We start from the raw sequence: 16,044 nt of genomic DNA on the forward strand, positions 1-16,044 counted from the left end.
CAAAAAGAACTGTTTGAGAGGAAGTCTATGGAAAGATTTGTCTAATCCTCACTTGATCAATAACATCAGTAAACAGTTTCCAGAGGAGTGACTCATAAATCAGAAGCGGGAGTTGGTTTTGTAATCTATAGACTCTCCACTTTTGAAATGCAGAGGTTAGACTCCACAATCTGTTCCGTCATTATTTGTCAGATTAGGTGATCACAGCAATGACGAGGTGACATAACACCCAGAAAGCCATCTGTGTGATACGCGATACGCTCCCAAACACATCGCTCCTCGTTTAATTCACCGTCTTGATCGGTTGTGCAATTCGTAAGAAGAAGTAAGAAACTTCCAGAGGCAAAAAGAACTGTGCAACTGGTTTATTCCCTTAAAATCCTCACTTGTTTGGGTCACTTTTTTGTCTTATATACAGTTCTTTCCCTGTTCTCCACAAGAAATTTGGATCTCACCAGAACAAACTTTTCTGTTTTTAAAGGGTGAAAGTTGAATGAAAAAGAAGAAATAGCTTTAAAGCTTTGGACCGAGCTGCTGCATTAGAAATACAAAGGCACATGGAACAAAAAACAGAAATATGTGTGAATGTCATGGACTGTGTGTGTCTTTATGGGTGAGGTTCCAAAGTTGTTGAGGGTGTCACTGGCTCTCAGGGGCCATGAGCTCATTCCTCCTGACCCTCTTCCTCTTTTTCCCATAATTGTCTCTGGTTGACCACCGAGGGAACTGCTGCTCATGGAGACGCTTGATTTCCTCAGCCTCAATAAAGTACCTGTCCTTTTCCAACGGCGACATCGACCTCCACCGCTGTCCGAGCTCAGTGTTGATACTCGCATTGTTTGTGATGTTCAGCTCGGCAATAACGTTGGGCCTCTGTATCTTCAGGAAGAGCATGAAGGCATTTGGCGGCTTCTTAATGTAGGGCTGCTCGTCGTCCTGCTGCCTTTGACGTTTCTTCCGCGGCCGCTTCGGTGGAGCAGGAGCAGCGGAGAAAACACCGGGGAAGGTCACAGATGGAAGGCCATACACCACCTCTCCATTCACCGTTCCCACTGGAATCATGTGCTCCAATACGTTAGGCAACGGTAATGTTGACATGTACATTTGACTAACCTGTGGCTCAGGTGGGGCACTGGGAGGAGAAGGTGCAGGGTGAGGGAAACTACATTGTTCTGGTGGGACAGAGGGGGGAGGAGGAGGAGGAGGAGGAGGTGCAGGGTGAGGGAAACTCCATGGATCAGGAAGGACAGTGGGTGGAAAAAGTGAAGGCAGAGGGTGAGGTTCAAACCACACATTAGAAGAAGGAGAAAATGGGGGTAGAGACAGGGGATAATTAAAATGCTCAGCTGTGGAATGAGGAAGTGTAGGCCGAGGGTTGTTGGATGCGTCTCCTAGCAAGGCCTCTACGAACGCCTGTAGATGGTTTGACTTGTCACTCCTCTGTATGGTGTTTATGGTGGACTCGAGCTCCACCATGAGGTCCATCTTTGTGATTGTGGTTGTTTTGTGGTGTTTGACGGCGGTTGGTATCCGAATTGTTGCCTGCTCCTCGTTCTTTGCCTTTTTCCTTCCCCTCTTTTATCCGTTGTACCCCATCCTCTGTTGTCTTTCGTGTTTCATTCCTTATTCTCTTTTGTTGTTGTTGTTGTTGTTGTTTTTGGTGTTTTACAGCAGTTGCCAAACAAAATGTTACATAACTGCCTTCTTCTCTGTCCTTTGCCCTCTTTTCTCCTTCTCCTCCTCAAAATCCTTTGCACACATTTGCTACAAATGGCATTTGTTTTTTTATTTTTATTTTTTATTTTTTTATTCCAATTATTGCATTAACTGCCGTCTTGTCTTTGCTTCCCTCCCCTTTGCCCCTGCTCCAATAGCGTACTTTTCCTCTTCTTCTAATCATTTCATTTGCACGCTGCCCTAAATCATAAATCCTTCTCCTTTTATGTGATGATGTTCTTTGATCTTCATGAGACGTCATGTTTTTTTTTTACAGGAGAATAATAAGTGTTACCTTGGAAACACATGATATTATTATTATCACTATTGAAGTAGTCAAGTGAAGTTTAGAATATCTATCAATCCAAAGAACATCTGTCTGTCTGTTAATCACAACTGTCCCAATGGTTAGCTTGACAGACACTGTGATGTATGTGTGCTTTCTTTGGCTGTGTTTGATGGAGAATTATTAGAGATATAGGCAGGAATGCCTGTATGTTTCTAAAAGAACGGGCAAAAAAAAAGGAAACGAGGTGGATGTCTTTATTCCAGAAAAGGAAGATGTGAATAAAGGTATAATATACAATGATGGGTTGCTGAAAGGGAAATGAAAGTTAAAATTAAATGTTGATAAGGAGGTAGGAAATCCAAATGTGCCTAATAGTCTTATATTTTCCCTCTTCAAATCATCTAAGACTTTTCACATAAACAGCAGAATGTGAAAGGGTCATAAACACATGGATTAATGGTAGGAAGGTGTTGATTAAGATGTTGAATGACCCTGAAATGACTTGAACAAGCAAACCGTGTTTACACTAGAACAATGTGGTACAAAATTCAATCTCTATCCAGGTAGAAACGAGATATAATGATATATTATGAAACAATGACATTTAATATGCAACCTAATATAATAATACAGTACATACTATTATTATTATTATTATAATACAGACAAGTATAGTCCGATACAAAAATGAGTACAGTAATAATAGCATTAATATACTATACCTCATACCTATTTAAATAGATGTAATGATACAAATTGTATCTTTAATTATCCTAATTATGTTTAATGTAATGTGTTGTTTTAACTTGTTTTTTTGGCAAAACCTCTGAAACAAAATTGACAAAAAACCAGGCAGAGGATTTAGTATCTGGCTCATTTATGATTCTAATACCTCGAGTCAGGGTAAGACAGTCTTTTAGAAAATGTTTCAAATGTGTCAGCGACTTTGTTGAATATCATGCTTCTCTTATTATTATTTAGCTCTAGTCAACTCCAGGAATTCATAAGCACCATTTATTTATTTTTGACGTTTCATAACTTTTATAATAAAGGTTACTGTTAGGTGCATTTTTGTTCAATTGTATCAAGTTATGTTAAGACATTTATTCAGATAAGTTTTAAATGTAGTGCCAAATCACTACATATAAGCACTATATAAATAAATGTATAGACCTCAAAATATTAATGAGAAACTGACATGATCACTGTGATATCTTATTTTGTTTTGTTTTGTTTTGTTTAGCAAACTTTAGCAAACAGTTTTACTTGTGTTTATGTTTGCTGTACTTTCACAAAACCACAACATAAAAACAACAGAGTCATCAAAATGGGAGGTGGCGTTATTAACAATTATTTTATCCTCTGACTGTTATTATGTAATTATTCTTAAATATATGTATAGAGAATATTTAATGTCGTGTCATGATGCCTCCTGTTATTCACCTAAAGCGTAGGTATTCCCTTTTTCTTTTAAAGGTAATACATTATGGGGGGCGCTACCGAGCTACTAAACCACACCCACACCAGCCCTCGATGTCGACAGCTTCCGGTCTACGGTACAAAGATTCAACCATGTGCAGCTGAGTTACAGCAATTTATTTGACTTTATTTGTCAAAGAAGGTAAAACTTTATTCATATATTTCGTTTCATGTACAGTATATAGTACACTGTGTGTGTTTGTGTGCGTGTGTGTTGTGACAAAAGCTCGGTAACTTGTGACACGTTGTATGTCAGATGTGGATGTGTGGTTTTAAATGACGTCACGTTTCCGCGTGGGAGGCAAAGCTCCGACCGTGTAATGCGTGTTTCGCCTTCTTATGTATTTAATTAACACCAAAATTCAAATAAAACAAACATGTTCGACCTTACTTCTTATTTATAATCGTCAAATTTGGCTAGATAGGACCTCGTGGCGCAACGGTAGCGCGTCTGACTCCAGATCAGAAGGTTGCGTGTTCGAATCACGTCGGGGTCAGCGTGTTTTTCGTAATACATATGAAGATGTTTTCTTTTAGCTATAAATAGAACAATTATACATTTTCAAGCAACAGCATTGCATATAAATCTAACAAAGCAAATGAGTGTAAAAGAGAGTCCAACAATAAATGCAATATAACATATGGAAATATGGGCGGAGCACAAAACAGAGACTAATTACACTTAAACACATGACATGTCATTTATGTCTTGACTCATCTTTCAAAGTGAGCTTAAATGGCAAAAATGGGTAGTTGTGATCAATTAGTGTCAAATAAATACAACATACAAGTTTCATCATTTGTAGATAATCTAATGAAGAAGTGTCTCATATTACATAATCTTCTCTCACCGTAGAATGCAATGAGATGGTCACGTAATACACCTATTGATTGATGGTAAGAAAGAACTGGTGTTTTGACCTTCAATGACCCTGACGTGATTTGAACACGCAGCCTTCTGATCTGGAGTCAGACGCGCTACCATTGCGCCACAGAGTCTCTTTTACAGTGATGGTCAAGCCGAACATCAGCTGCCAGCGAGGTGACACTATAAATGTTATAGTTACTTAGTTTTAGATTTATTTCTGTCTATTTTTGATATTATTAGTTTTTCCTTTGCATCATTTGCTGTGAAGTATACATGATATTCCATATCAAAACAAACACTTTTACTTTGAAATTCTGTGAAATATCATCATGAAGCTCTTAATTGTGATGTCACCATGGACTATTGTATGATCATTTTAAGCTCATGTTGTCCCCATGTGACTCAACAGTTTTGTGTGTTTCCTCAAGACCGGCCCCCTCTTGACCAGACTAGATGCTCATTGGCCCTTTTTTTTTTACTTCCTACTTCCCACAGGATGTAACATCAGCAGAAAACCCAAAATTAGTGGCTTCCTTAATATGTTTGTTATTTATTATATATTATAAAATATAAATATTATATTATATATTTATAAAGCTGCTGAAAGTACTGATGTGGATGTAGTTCAAGAAGGAACTGACCATCATTTCCCTGCTATCATTGATTCAAAGTGGATTCAAATGTAGTTTGAGATGTTTTGCAGTTTTGATCACAGTAACAAAAATTACTTTGGTGCCTCTTTTAAAAGAAGAGGACTTGTGTTGCATGTGGAGTTTAATGACATTATCATATTCTACAAAATAATAAAATAAAATGGCATTACCATGATCCTCGTGGTAAGTGGTGATGAGTGGAGAACTACAGGACAGAAATGATATGCAAAACAGCAGCTGGCAGCATTTCCCACTCCATGACAGGAGAGTTCTCCAATGACAGGAGAGTTCTCCAGGCTCCAATCTCCACAAACATCAGTTAAAATGATAGGGACTTTTCATTTTGTGTTGTTTACTTTCTGTTGATTTAAGGAGTGGATAAGGGATTATTTAAAAATAATTAATTACAAAAAACAAATGCGTAATATGAGTAGCAAATGAGTAATAAACGTATTCTTACCTTAATCTGATTACATTTTTTATGTCAACATCAGGGTTGTTCCCTGTCTGTGAAGTCTGGCCATAAAGTGCTCAAAGTGGCCGCTAGAGGGCCCTCACACACATGATTTCACACAGAGGACAAGATGCAGTACTTCGCTTCAGCCTGCAGATGGAGCACTTTAATTTTCAAAAACTTTAGAGTGGGGAGCTGTTGGATGACACATGAGGTGAATTATATGAAGTGTAAGGTTTTTTGTGTGAAGTCATATCATTTTAGTTATTAATGATCATTTATTGTTTTGTTTTTACCATGTCATGTCATGTCTTTCTTATTTGTCTGTCACTCAGCCCTCTTGTTGTTCTGTTCTGGACAAGAATTAGACAAAGAGAATATGATGAAGTCATGGTGAGTACATAGAAAAGTGTATGTGTAAACAATGATGTCAGCCTCCTCTCTACCTGCCTCCTCCTCATGAGGAACAAAACAAATCAGATACAGATGATGAGATATGCTGTGGGCTCAGCATTTCTGCTGTGTAGCTTGGAACTAGACCAAGTCAAATCTATTCTAAAAAGCACAGGAAACCAGTGAAGAGAAGCAAGGATTAGGTTGATGTAATGCAATCTCTTTTGTAATTTAAACCCACAGCAAATCTGGTCTGGAGTCAGAAAATTGAGCAACGACTGTGCCCCTGTGTTGATAAAAGTGTTTTTGTTGTTGTTGTTTTTTCCAAATATATGCTGAAGCAGGTGACACTTAGAAAAGAGGAAGCAGTATGTGCAGTATATCTATAAGTGGAAATGAAAATGCACAAATGCAGCCACACGTTTAAAAGGTTTCAGAGCAATGAAGAAATTGGAAAAAGGGTGAATAGAAAAGTCACTCGGAGAGCAAAAAACACCACCTTTCCTACAGTGTCAAAACTGCGGAAGATGAATTTGGCCCACATGTGACTATAGTCATAACTCTGACTTTCTGAGTTCTGACTTTAATCTTGGAATTTTTACTTTTTACTCAGAAATCTGTGACTTAATCTCACTATTCCATCTTCTTTTTCTTTTTTTTTAAATCACATGTGGCCCTAATTCTTCTTACTCTTCTTACTCTAATCATTTCTTCCTTTCTTCCAGATAAACAAACAAAGAGACAAGAAAACTATGGCTGAAAACATAACCTCCTCAGTGGAGGTAATAAAAAAAACAACTGCTTTATCTTCGAGAGTGTTGATAACATAAGATGGAGCAAAACCAGACAATTAGAGACAGAAGTAGTGACTATATAGAGTAATATCTTGTTTTTGCTGCTAAACAAATGTATAAATCAAGTGTACAGTGATATGGTGAAGCTATATTTTCCTCATGAATCATATTGACATCACAGTCTTCCAGGTCTGGTCGAGGAAACTCCCAAACTGCTCTCCTTTCACCACTGATACTGTGTCTTTTTTTTTTGCATCATAATATTTAAACATTACTGTCAGATGTTATTAAAAATCTGCCACAAAATCATCAGGCTCATATTTCATATGTCTCGTCTCTCTGACATAACACATCACTTCCTGTATGCAGTGTGGGAATGTTACCTGGTGACACAGCATCTAATTTAATTTAATACATTTGTTTTTGTGTTTAAAGGTTACAATTTTAATCATCTTCCCACTGCATTTTAGAATAAATGAAGAATCTGTCGAAGCTTGATTCCTGGGGGAATAGTTTTCAGTGTAACAAGCTTCATGGCTTCATTTTTAACACCAAAGAAAATGCTGAAAATAAGTTGCCTGGCGTCTTTCAAGGGCAACAGCTGACAAACAATATGTCAAATTATTAGAAATTCAATATGATGAATTTTTAAAAAAAAGAAATACATGCACACGTGATAAGTAATACAAAGGTCATTTTCAGTTTGCTCTTCAGGGAGGTTTTTTTGTCCTTATTTGTCACTAGGGGGAGCATTAGTTTTGTGACCGTAATGGAGCAGCGTTCACAAATATGACCAAGTGCACTGATACAATTTAAACACAACACAAAGCCTGAACTGGAGTCAGATTACATGCTCTACCTTTGCAACACAAAGCCAAGGTGCACATGCATTTGCACGACAATGCCAAGGTGCATACGTGTAACCTGTGGAGTTGTGTTGAATAAAAGAAGCCAGGGCTACATTTTTGACTGAGAGTGAACAAGGTCAGACACACGTGGAGCCCATCAACAAATAGAACAATAATAATAATAAAAAAAAAACGTGTTTTCATTTCAAGAAAATGTAATAAATATATACATTTAAAAGTTGCAGAACCAAATGTAAGAAAGAGTGAAAAAGCCACGTATCTCTTTCATGGTCATATAAAACATAACTTTCCAACTAACAAATATTCTCCTTTAAAGAAGAAACACAACACGACTCAGCTGAATGCTGTTGCTCTACAGTCTGTGCACAGCGACACCTACGATAAATGCGATTTTTGGATCGGATTTTACATTTTTAACTGTCCGATATCCGATCCAGTGATTTTTACCAGTATCGGCTCGTTCCCAGTTTAAATTGATAAATGATAAATGAAGGAAGCTCATGAGGACATGAACAGCAGGACTGAGTGAGTGTTCACTTGCATAAATGGAGTGATATGTTTGTCGAATGTGTGCCTTTATTTGGTTTATATTAAACTAATAACTAATATGGTAAAACTAACGAACTATGGTCACACAATTACGTTAAATAAAACCCCAGATATGAATGTTGAGGAAACCAGTTGTGCGGGATTATATTCTCGTCTCTCATGTGTCGGTAACGTAGTGGAGCGAAGGATCTGCAGATCTTGCAAGTGTGTTCACGTTCACTCACTTCATGAAGAGGAAGAGCTGCAGGCGTGGAGTCGAGTGGAGCTCAATACAAAGGTTGTAGCTTTTATCAGTGAAGTGGGTCGTGTTGTAGGTCCAGCCTTGGGCTGACTTCTTCTCCTGTACTCCAGTTCAATAATTCACACGCGTGCATGACACAACATTGCTGTCAGTGAACTACTCGGTTCTACTCGAGTAAATATCCGTAAAATGTTAGATTTAAAGAAGAAGCAGCAATTCTCAACATGAAATGGAGCACGTTTATTATTAATAAAATATTAGAGAAGTTATTCTCATAAAATTAAATCCTGAGTGTAAAAAAAGTTGGTGATTAAACCTTTAAAACCGAGCGTATCGAAGACGGCACGTTTACGCAAGTGCACTTTGCATTGCCATAATTACGGTAAATATGGTTTGTGCTGTTAATTGGAAAAATTCCGACGGTTTCTGAAAGCTGAGAAGTTGCAAGTCAAAGGTGCAAGGTGTGGTTATTACGGTAATTTCACTCGCACTGTTGCAGGAACCTGGTGAATCAGTGTCTTTGTCACCAGCGAGGAGACAGCTGGAAAAAAACGCCTTTACATAAGTTTCCATTTTTCGGCCTGTGTTTTGGACAGTGAGACAAAGACTCAAAGAAATGTTATTTTAAATATGTGTTATGCTGTTCAAATTTCAAATTTAACACGCGAAATCTGGTGTTCATGTATAACTATAGTGTGTTTTTTCCTAAATAAACTTTGTTTTTCTTCATTTGAAATTGTTTACATGCAGTAAATTGTAAGTAACTGCAAAGTATTGAAAGTTATTCTGGAAAAATTTAATAAAATCACTTTTCTGGCCTTGTTATGGTTAAAATAAGCAAATACACGATTAACAGTCTGTGGCAAATTCAAATCACTTTTTCCTTTTCCCTGTAAAATCAAAAATATGTTAAATTAGTCATTTTATACAAGATTGGATAGTTCAGATGAAAAGATAAAAGTTTCGCCTGATGTAGATATGATGTATTGCTCAGAAAAAATACTTTTACTTGTCGACCCCTGACCCCTGACCCCTGACCTAGCTAATCACAGTCACTGCATCACATTCAAGTTAGTGAAATACTCACAACAGTGACCAGATCATAAATCAAGATTCTTTTAATTTACCTAACCATAACTCCGTAACTCATTTCCATCTGATAAGATGTTCTCTGATTGCAGAGAAATTCCTTCAAGAAGCAGCAGGAATGAATTATCTTGTGAGCATTTATAGAACAATATTTCAGCCAGGTCCTGTGCTAATATTAAGTCTTGCTCATGCCATAGTCCCTCCCTCAGGTAAAGCGGGATTGCCAAATGAACAAAGGAGGCAACGCCCCAGAGCCTGAGGGCCCCAAAGAGCCCCCAGGGTGCTGAAAACAGATGGTGACAGTCAACACTAAGCAGCCACTTTATTAGGTACACAGGACACCTAATTAAGTGTCAGGAGTGTGGTCTTCCTGTGTCTTCAGGCATGGTCTTCTGCATATTTCAAATCTCAGACTAAGGAAACTCTGGCTTCACTGATAACAGTGCTGCGTCTGGTATATTCACAATTTTCTAAAATGTCAATTACAGCTTGCAAAATCTGTTTCCATTTATGTTGTGGAACTGTAGTATCAGTTCTAATGCTCAGTCTCAGTGGGAACTTCAGCACGTCTACCTGTCTAAATGTGTTGGGTTGCCGCCATGTGATGGGCAGATTAGATATTTGCATTAACCAACGGTTGAAAAGGTGTACTTTAAAAAAGTGGCCAGTGTGTAAATATCACACAGTTGGTTTTAAGGAAGCATATGAGTGCCACAGAGTTTATTGTTCTGTGAGATTGTCAGCTCTGGTAACAGTCTATTGAAAGTTAAACGTGTTCAGGTGCTATGACAGGGGATTTTGATTTGATCTGATTTATTTGACATAATAAAAATATTTGAACACATGTACAGCACTGCATCACGGTATTTTGAGGTGTCAAGGATAAACACACACTTTGTGTTTCACCCACCAACTTGAAATAATACTGTAGTAGTAGTAGTAGTACCAGTAGTGTTTGATTGCTCATTTAAATTCATAATTTTTCATCTAAATTTAAAGTTAATAAACTGATTTAATTCAATTAATTTGGTATCGCCACACTTAGTGCTTTTAATATGAATACTAGGCTACTTTTGTGATTTCGCTGCCCTTTAAGGTTAAAAAAACACTATAGGGTGACACTGGTTTGATATACATATAACTAATTTAATTCATAGTGTTATATTTATATCAATAATAGTCAAGCACCGGCTACTCCTAGGTGGTTGCAGGCCCCCCTCCCCCCCAATCAAATTCAGCTTAGGGCCCCATAAAGGCTTCGGCCGGCCCTGGCACTAATTTTTTCCCCCCAATTTCATACACAATTTTCTTTTTCAAGAATAAATGCTCACTAAGCAAATCATACATAAAAGAAAATCTAATTTGTCGGCCCATATAATAACCTGCCAGTACCATGGCATTATGAACTCAACAACAAACAAAAAAACATCTCCCCTCAAAAGTCCCACCACATATGAATCCATCAACTTTCTCCAACATGAAAGCACAGAAATGTAAACAGAGTTGCGTGTTGAGGAACTGGGAACATTCTTGGTGCCTGCTCTGACATGTGCGCGCACTGGCACTGTCAGTGCAGGCGTGCGCTCTGCCCTTGTGTTCTTCTCTGTGTGTGCAGAGGAGAGGCGGTTTGCTCTGCTGGGAACTTTCTGTAAGTGAGTGACTGAGTGAGTGAGTGAGTCAACACACGGCACAGAGGAGGACGCCACCCTGCACCGCCGCTGGATCACACGCGTGGACACCTCTTGTCCTCCTAAAGACGCGCAACTTAACACAACTAACTTGGGTGCTTTCACTACAGCTGTGGATTTATCTGCTTTATTTCTCCTCCCTCAACGCGCTGGAGATGGTTGTTGACGCTTTGACGCGGCTTTTTCCTCATTGGAATTAAACGCAGCGGAGGAGCAATGAAAGTGACGGTGTGTTTCGGGAAGACCCGAGTGGTCGTTCCGTGCGGAGATGGGAGTATAAAAGTGCAAAGCCTCATCGAGAAGGCGGCCATGAGGTACAAGAAGGCGATCGCGAAGGTGAGTGCCACAGCTTTTGTACCGCTCTTTCCTCCAGAGTGCGCAGAGGAGCTGCGCGCTGCTGCGTGCACTCTGGCTTCCCAACATGGCGCTTCTACTCCGGCTACACGCAGGGAGAGAGTGGGCTGAAGAGCCGGTGTCTCCCCCTCATGTAGAAGGAGCCAGTGGGGACCCCCAGCCCACGTAGGGGCCCCCAGGTGGAATGAGAACGGCAGTTATATTGGTACTGAAATTGAAATAGCAAATTTCGCAGGAGTGTGCGCAGAAATCAACAAGAGAGAGAGAAAGAGAAGAGTGTTGAGCAATGACAGTAACAACAAAGCAGCCCGCGCAGTTTGACAGTGAGTCACAGTTTGAAATGGAACTGCAGGTAGAATATGATAGTAACACCACCTGATCACAAAATATAGTCTCCAGAACAACAGAGTCTCAAATTCAAAGGTTCTAGGGGCCACATGAACTTCTAGTCTGGTGAGGAGGGGCCAGTCAAGTGAAGAAAAGTCTATGATATGCAATATATGACATCATTTCAGTTAGTTTTGGTCAGTAACAATATATAATTCACAATATGAAACACATTTATAATGCAAAATGAATCAATAAATATCCAAAACGATCATTTAAGTGGCAGACTATGACTGAAGGGCTGAGAGTTTGAGACCCCTGGTCTACAGGCTTGGTTTAAATTAACTTTCATTTCAACATTACATAAATGTTGGAATTAAAAGTGGCATCAGGCAAAATATCCAATAATTTATGGGAAAGTTAGCTTTTGTCAATATTTTAACAAATTTAAATGAAAAATTAAAATGTTCATAACGTGACAGTATATGAACATATGAGCAATACAAACATGTATAAAAAAATCAAGAAAGAAAGTACCTAAATACATCTTGTTGAGTCCAAAGGCATTTCAGTCATACGTTATCCTCTGATGGCAATGAAAGCCTAAGTATGAGGAAGATGCAGGTACAGTAGGTGTCAACAGAGAAAGAGTAAGACAACTTATTCAGACGTGTCACCATGAAAAATGACTGAAATCCACCACAACACAAAGTGCTTTCATGGTTTCAGTAAAGTCTAATTTGTGAGCAATTCTGGCCTTTTACATTTACGTGTTATTTATAAGTATTTGCAGCCAATATTATTCTATTCAAGTATTTGTGCCCCAGAGCCACATGTTTTTTTTTTGTAATTTCATATGATTGAAGTACTGCAACCTGAATTGGATCTCAATAACCAGTAAAAAAAAGTGTCTAGAAAACAGATTTTGAGTTCTAATATAATGATGCAGTGCATAACAGCATGAACCGCCTTGGAGGAAGATTTCTGTTGCCTCTGTGTTTTTCTAGTGGCTCTACCTTTAAGCCAGTCTCTGAATGAATGAATTAAAGACAGAAACCATTTGCTATAGTTGGTAATAACCGTTTCTCCTCTTTCCCAGCGAGCGGTTTTGCCACTGGAGCCATGTTAATGCCGCAGCTTTTCATCAAAGAAGTGGAACACCTTGTTGAACCCATGCTTGTAATACTGCTTTCTCAATGTTTGGAGAAAGCGTTCAGCTCTGCTTTGCTAGAGAGAATGGTAAACAGTCAGATTTATACAGGTGTCAGAATGACCTCCAAGGAGTACATAGGAAAAACACAGTATGTGGTTAAGTCAGGGTTTAGTGCTGCCAGAGATTCCGTGCATCACTTTACTGACTCACTTTTCCTTTCAAACCTGTATGGTCATCTCCGCAGGGACACACAACTTGGCTTTAAATTCCTGAAAAAGCTAAATTCACACTGTTGCACCTCGGTAGCTTTTCCCATTGTGTAAACAGTGGCAGAATGCTGCAGGTCAACATTAACACTCATTCTTGAAGAGTACTTCCTCCTAAGACACACACACACACACACATTCCCTCCTTTCTTTACCAGAGCTTGATGGTTTTCCATGGTTCAGCAGAAAGGAGGCGACTGCTCCATTGATCCATGCAGCTGTACTGTAAATGTAGAAGGTGTAGGCTTTCCCTCTGGAGAACACTTGGCCCTGGGTCAACACTAACTACTGTTTCACAGCAGGCCGTGCTAAGACCTTTGGACTACAGGAAGAAATAGTATGCAACAGTACAGCAACATGGTATTGCTGTAAAAGGCTGTTTTAAAATGACGCTCGGTGTTTCCCAAACCTCCAAATGATGATGTTCTCAAATGTTAAATGTCAATTTTCCCACAGACAGTTATGCCTTGTGAAGTAGGTGAACCAGACTTCATTCAGCCAAGAAAAAAGTGAAAGAGTGAAATAGGTGCAACCCACATGTCTGTGGGCCGTAATCTGCAGTTCAGTTTGGTACAGTACGGCATGGTTTGGAATGGTAAAGCCCTGGTTTTGCCTCAACGTCCATGGGTAATTAATACCAAACGCAAGGTAGTGACGTTTTTCTGTCGCCCCATTGGCTGACTGCCGCGACCTTACCGTATCATTTTACTCTGGTACGCAAAGGGATGGGTGCTAAAGAGTGGAATGGTTGTGTGCTGCTTATGGAAACATGGCTATTGTGCAGCAGGAGTGATACAGAATGTAGGCGTATTTGTATAGGACATGGGTGGCATGCTAGTTGTAGGAGTTACTCTGACAGCTGGGGAAATAAATGATTCTAGTTGAGATCCAAAGACCTGCAGTGTGTCAACACATCCGGATGTGCTGTCTGTGTATTTGCAGCGTGGCTCGTTTTTTAACAGAGAAAGAGAAAGAAGAATATACATTGCAGACTTTTAGTTCTGGTCCAGTTTGTGTTTGTGCTTGTGTGGACATGAGCTCTACAGGCCTAGTCTTATTTCTTCTCATTTACACTGCTATATGTCATGCTGATCATCAGTTATTAATTCAATTTGTTTGGTCTCGGTGATATTGATCCAGAGGTTTAGTCCAAACTAGTTTTAACCAGGGTTCAGTTGACTGCTTTTATGTCAGCCAAACGAACTAAAAAATACTAAACAAGTTGTGTGTGAGTCTTTGCCTGTTGTACCAGCAGTTAAAATTATCTGATACACATTCTTTGAACTTCCTACATGAGCTGTAAACCCGTCTCTCGCCTCCACCTGCATTCTCCAATATCTTTATCTTATTTGTAACGTATATCGATTGGCCTGTTATAGCAGTTCTGCTGTGCCCTTTTATTTATTTTGCGCTTAGTTGCCAATATTGTTAGTCAGAGTATCTTATCTGAGCTTGCTGTTAAATTGACTGAACCAATTGTGTTTTCATCTTCTCTGGAGACACCTGAGGGCTTCCTCGCAGTCTCAGAGGGACCAGGAAGTGTGCAACAATCCCCCACTCAAGCACCATTAACTTCACAGTCAATCTGGCCCACAGTCTGTGTGGTCGTGAAGGATTAATGCTTTCAGGCTTCTCATCCTGCATTTACCTCATTTACTGCCCTCAGTCAAGTAATAAGTGAGCATTTAGCATATTCTAGACATGAATTCAGGCACAAAAGGAAGATTTTTCTTTCCTCCAGAATGTCTTGTTGGTTAAAGTGCGGAGTGCCACATGGACATGACTGGGAGGTTCAGCCGTTTCGTCCACGCCTGTCTCATTTCATTCACATATGGTATACCATCAAAGACATAAAACAAAAGGACACTCAAACATACAGCCACTGCCTGATCCATAATTTGTGGCTCACGCTCTTGAAAGGGCTGCATCTCCAGATCATATTTTTCTTTCACTTTCCCAACTCCACCTAAATGTAAATTAAAGCCTTAAAGCACATAATTGCCCACAAATTTAGGCCTGCGGAGATGCCACAACTGAGTCAAGAGGGTGAAAAACACCGACGCAGAATGTCCTCAGGGAACAACACAAACTTATATTTTTCTCTAATCGTTTCTGTTATTCCTCAGCAACATATGATCAGCATGTGTTCCCAGTTTTCTTTATGTGTGAAGTAAAGACCAAGACCTAGTGATTTATGCTCCCTCAAAACCCGTTGAGTTGCACATGATATCACAAAAATACCAAACGCCTCACAGTCGACTTAAGCGCGACCGTGTTGACTTTGGATTTAATGAAAACCATGTCACGAGAAAGATTGAACATTTTGATTGATTTGTTTCGATTGATAGTTTCAGTACAAAGTTTATACAGAAACCATCTGACTGAATGCTTTACATTGTTGTCTATGTTAATCACCACTTAAACACCACTCCTATGATACGCCCAAGTTATTTTTTACCTCTAGCTATTGTCACCATGCCACTTCTGTGCATTTCTCTACAACCTTTCCACGGTGATCAGCTGGGATTGACTCCAGCTCCCCCCGTGACCCTCAAGTGGAGGATAAAGAGGTGGAAAATGGATGTGTGGATGCTAAGCTCAATTGATTTCCTTTCATGTATAGCTTCAAATTGAGATTTATAGACAAGATAGTGATGTCAGCTTTCTTTATTTGCTGTCCCATCCGTCTCTTCGCTTCATTGCATTCTCCTGTGGTTAATGCAGTGATATGCTTCCTTGCTTTTGCACTAAAGTTTTCCATGGGTTTCCGTTGTTAGGCTTTGAAGATATATACGCTTATAGTCTCTATGTGTTAGCTCTGCCATGTACTAGCAACCTGTAGAAATGCTAAAAAGCAATAGA

At 39.2% G+C, this 16,044-nt stretch overlaps 1 protein-coding gene and 2 non-coding genes across 4 annotated transcripts in view; 2 read left to right on the forward strand and 1 right to left on the reverse strand.

The window, feature by feature from the left end:
- The first annotated feature begins 3,909 nt into the window (after positions 1 to 3,909).
- Positions 3,910 to 3,981, forward strand: trnaw-cca. The gene has a single exon. It is a non-coding gene; the product is annotated as a tRNA-Trp (tRNA).
- A 430-nt stretch (positions 3,982 to 4,411) lies between these two features.
- On the reverse strand, positions 4,412 to 4,483 carry trnaw-cca. The gene has a single exon. It is a non-coding gene; the product is annotated as a tRNA-Trp (tRNA).
- A 6,571-nt stretch (positions 4,484 to 11,054) lies between these two features.
- The window catches only part of pard3aa (par-3 family cell polarity regulator alpha, a), a 314,117-nt gene continuing 309,127 nt past the window's right edge, over positions 11,055 to 16,044 (forward strand). For both annotated transcript variants that reach the window (XM_044031983.1, XM_044031991.1), the window contains exon 1: positions 11,055 to 11,418. In XM_044031983.1, coding sequence (XP_043887918.1) covers positions 11,299 to 11,418 — 120 coding nt within the window. In that variant the 5' untranslated portion in view covers positions 11,055 to 11,298. The remainder of the gene's footprint in view (positions 11,419 to 16,044) is intronic.

This window comes from Solea senegalensis, linkage group LG1 (genome assembly GCF_019176455.1).
Source record: "Solea senegalensis isolate Sse05_10M linkage group LG1, IFAPA_SoseM_1, whole genome shotgun sequence".
Lineage (NCBI taxonomy): Eukaryota > Metazoa > Chordata > Actinopteri > Pleuronectiformes > Soleidae > Solea > Solea senegalensis.